Raw genomic sequence first — 2091 nt, 5'->3', positions numbered from 1 at the left:
AATAATATTAATTATTGGAATTATCTCTTTTTCTCTAATAACCAATTGAGTGACATTTATTGGTGGTTTTATGGTAACCATAAGATAAACTTCTACTATTACACAATAGACCATGATAGACTTTTATCAGTAAGTGATAGAAGTTTATCGTGGTTTATCGCGATCTGTGTTGATAGACAGTGACATTTTGCTATGTTTATAAATAAGTTTGCACATTTTCCTTTATTTGAGAACAACCCTATATAAACTTAAATATTGAAAACTTTTAAAATTTAAAACTAAACTAAAATATAAATATAGTAAAAAAAACAATTAATAGAAAAATTAATAAAGAAAAGAAATAAAATATAAAATAAATATACAAATTTTTTTAAAAATAAAAGTAATATAATATACCAATTTTAAAAAATAAAAGTGACATACTTGGGACGAACACGGCACTATGAAGAAGAATGCTTTGACTACACATGCCCAACAACAAGCCAAAGATAGAAGAAATAGAAGAGAAATAGAAGAAGGTTTCTCAAATTTTGTCCTATTTTTAAAAATGCAAGAAACATGATGGGTACAAGATGTTTCTCAAAAAATGAGAAATAAGAATAAGAAATAAAATGAGAACACTATCAAAGCGGATCCTAAATTTAGGATTTATTGAAAGTGTAAGGATGAAAACTTAAAAATTAAAAATACAAGATCTAAAATCAAACAAACTTAAAAATACAAAGACCATAATGGTATTTAACCAAACCAATCGGAGATTAAGAAACGATTTGGAAGAGCTTTCAAAGTATGTAAAAAAAGTATTCTTAAGTACTTGAACTCTCAAACAATTTGTAATTTCTCAGCACGAACATCATCGTCAACCTTCAACGGGTCATAATCTGCGAGCAGATACCTTTGAAGATGCAGGTCCAAGAGAGACGACTTGTCAACATTCTCATGGTGGTATGATGTGCAGACGAAATATAGCACAGTTTGAGCCACGAGGGTGACCAAAAGGAAGAGTGAAAACAACAACATCCAAATAATTATCAGAACAACTTTCCCCACAATTCCAATGATTGTTGATTGAATGACCAAATGAGAAAACACAAGCTGAACCACTTCTATAGGAAAAGACAACACAATGAATAGTTTTATGACCATTCTCATCTTCCCCTTAACCAAAGCCTTACTTTTGGCCATTTCTTTAAACTCACAAAGCTCTTCCAAAACAGCCACAACCTTGGATAGTTGCCATATTAATAGTAAGTACGAAGTTCCCACAAAGAAAATTATCATGAATATGATAGCAATGGTCATGGTGTAGTTTCCAAAGCTCAAGCCATTTCTTGGTCCATTTATTGAAAAAACTATAAGAAAGAAGACCAAGAAGGCAACAAAGGTGAGGCCAAGCAAAGATATGGAAACACTTAGAGTGGTGAGGAGAAGCCGCTTCCAAACCTTAGACACGATGCCGATCACGTGTTTGAATGAAACGTCACGTCCTGCATAGACACATGCGACTGTGTAGACGATGGTTGCGGTGGAGAGGAGAATAAGGACGGTGCAGAAGAGAGAAGAAACGATGTTGAAGACGAGATAGTAAATTGATGATTCTGAGAAGATGATGGTATTATTGAAAGGTTTGTTTTTATTAAGGAAGAAAATGGAGATTGCCATGTTGGCAAAGGTTAAGATATAGGAAGGAAGAATGAAGGCAAGGGTGATTTGGGTGAAGATTTTTCTCCATTGGTATATCAATTTGATAGGAGGAGCTGTCCTACATGCAGTCTTTCTCCTTGCATGAATTCAGTCTTTATATTGAACTTACATGCTGAGATTTGGGAGAGATCTCTGAAATTTTGAACAGAAAGACTACACCTTTGAAAACCCTTAACAACCCACCTAAGTTCATCTAAAATTCAGCTCAATTTGAGTGTTTCCACCACACATTCTTTCTTTAGTTTAGTAGAGAAGACCTTGGTTGTGGTCTACTTGATGGTTCATGCTCATATTTGTGGAGATCCAGCTGAATTCGTGGAGAATTCTACAAAGGTATTGCACTGTACAAACCGTCTTATGAATTTTACTTGTGTAGCATATTTAAAA

General features: G+C 33.5%; 1 protein-coding gene across 1 annotated transcript; it reads right to left on the bottom strand.

Annotated features, from left to right (window-relative positions):
- Positions 1 to 822: 822 nt before the first annotated feature.
- LOC120076266 lies at positions 823 to 1662 on the bottom strand. The gene has a single exon (XM_039030035.1). The coding sequence runs from the start codon at positions 1660 to 1662 to the stop codon at positions 823 to 825; it is 840 nt and encodes a 279-aa protein (XP_038885963.1).
- Positions 1663 to 2091: the final 429 nt, after the last annotated feature.

The sequence above is a fragment of the Benincasa hispida genome, chromosome 4, assembly GCF_009727055.1.
Source record: "Benincasa hispida cultivar B227 chromosome 4, ASM972705v1, whole genome shotgun sequence".
In the NCBI taxonomy this organism is placed as follows: domain Eukaryota; kingdom Viridiplantae; phylum Streptophyta; class Magnoliopsida; order Cucurbitales; family Cucurbitaceae; genus Benincasa; species Benincasa hispida.
Note: the sequence above shows the minus strand (reverse complement) of the source record. Positions and strands in the feature narration are given on the sequence as shown.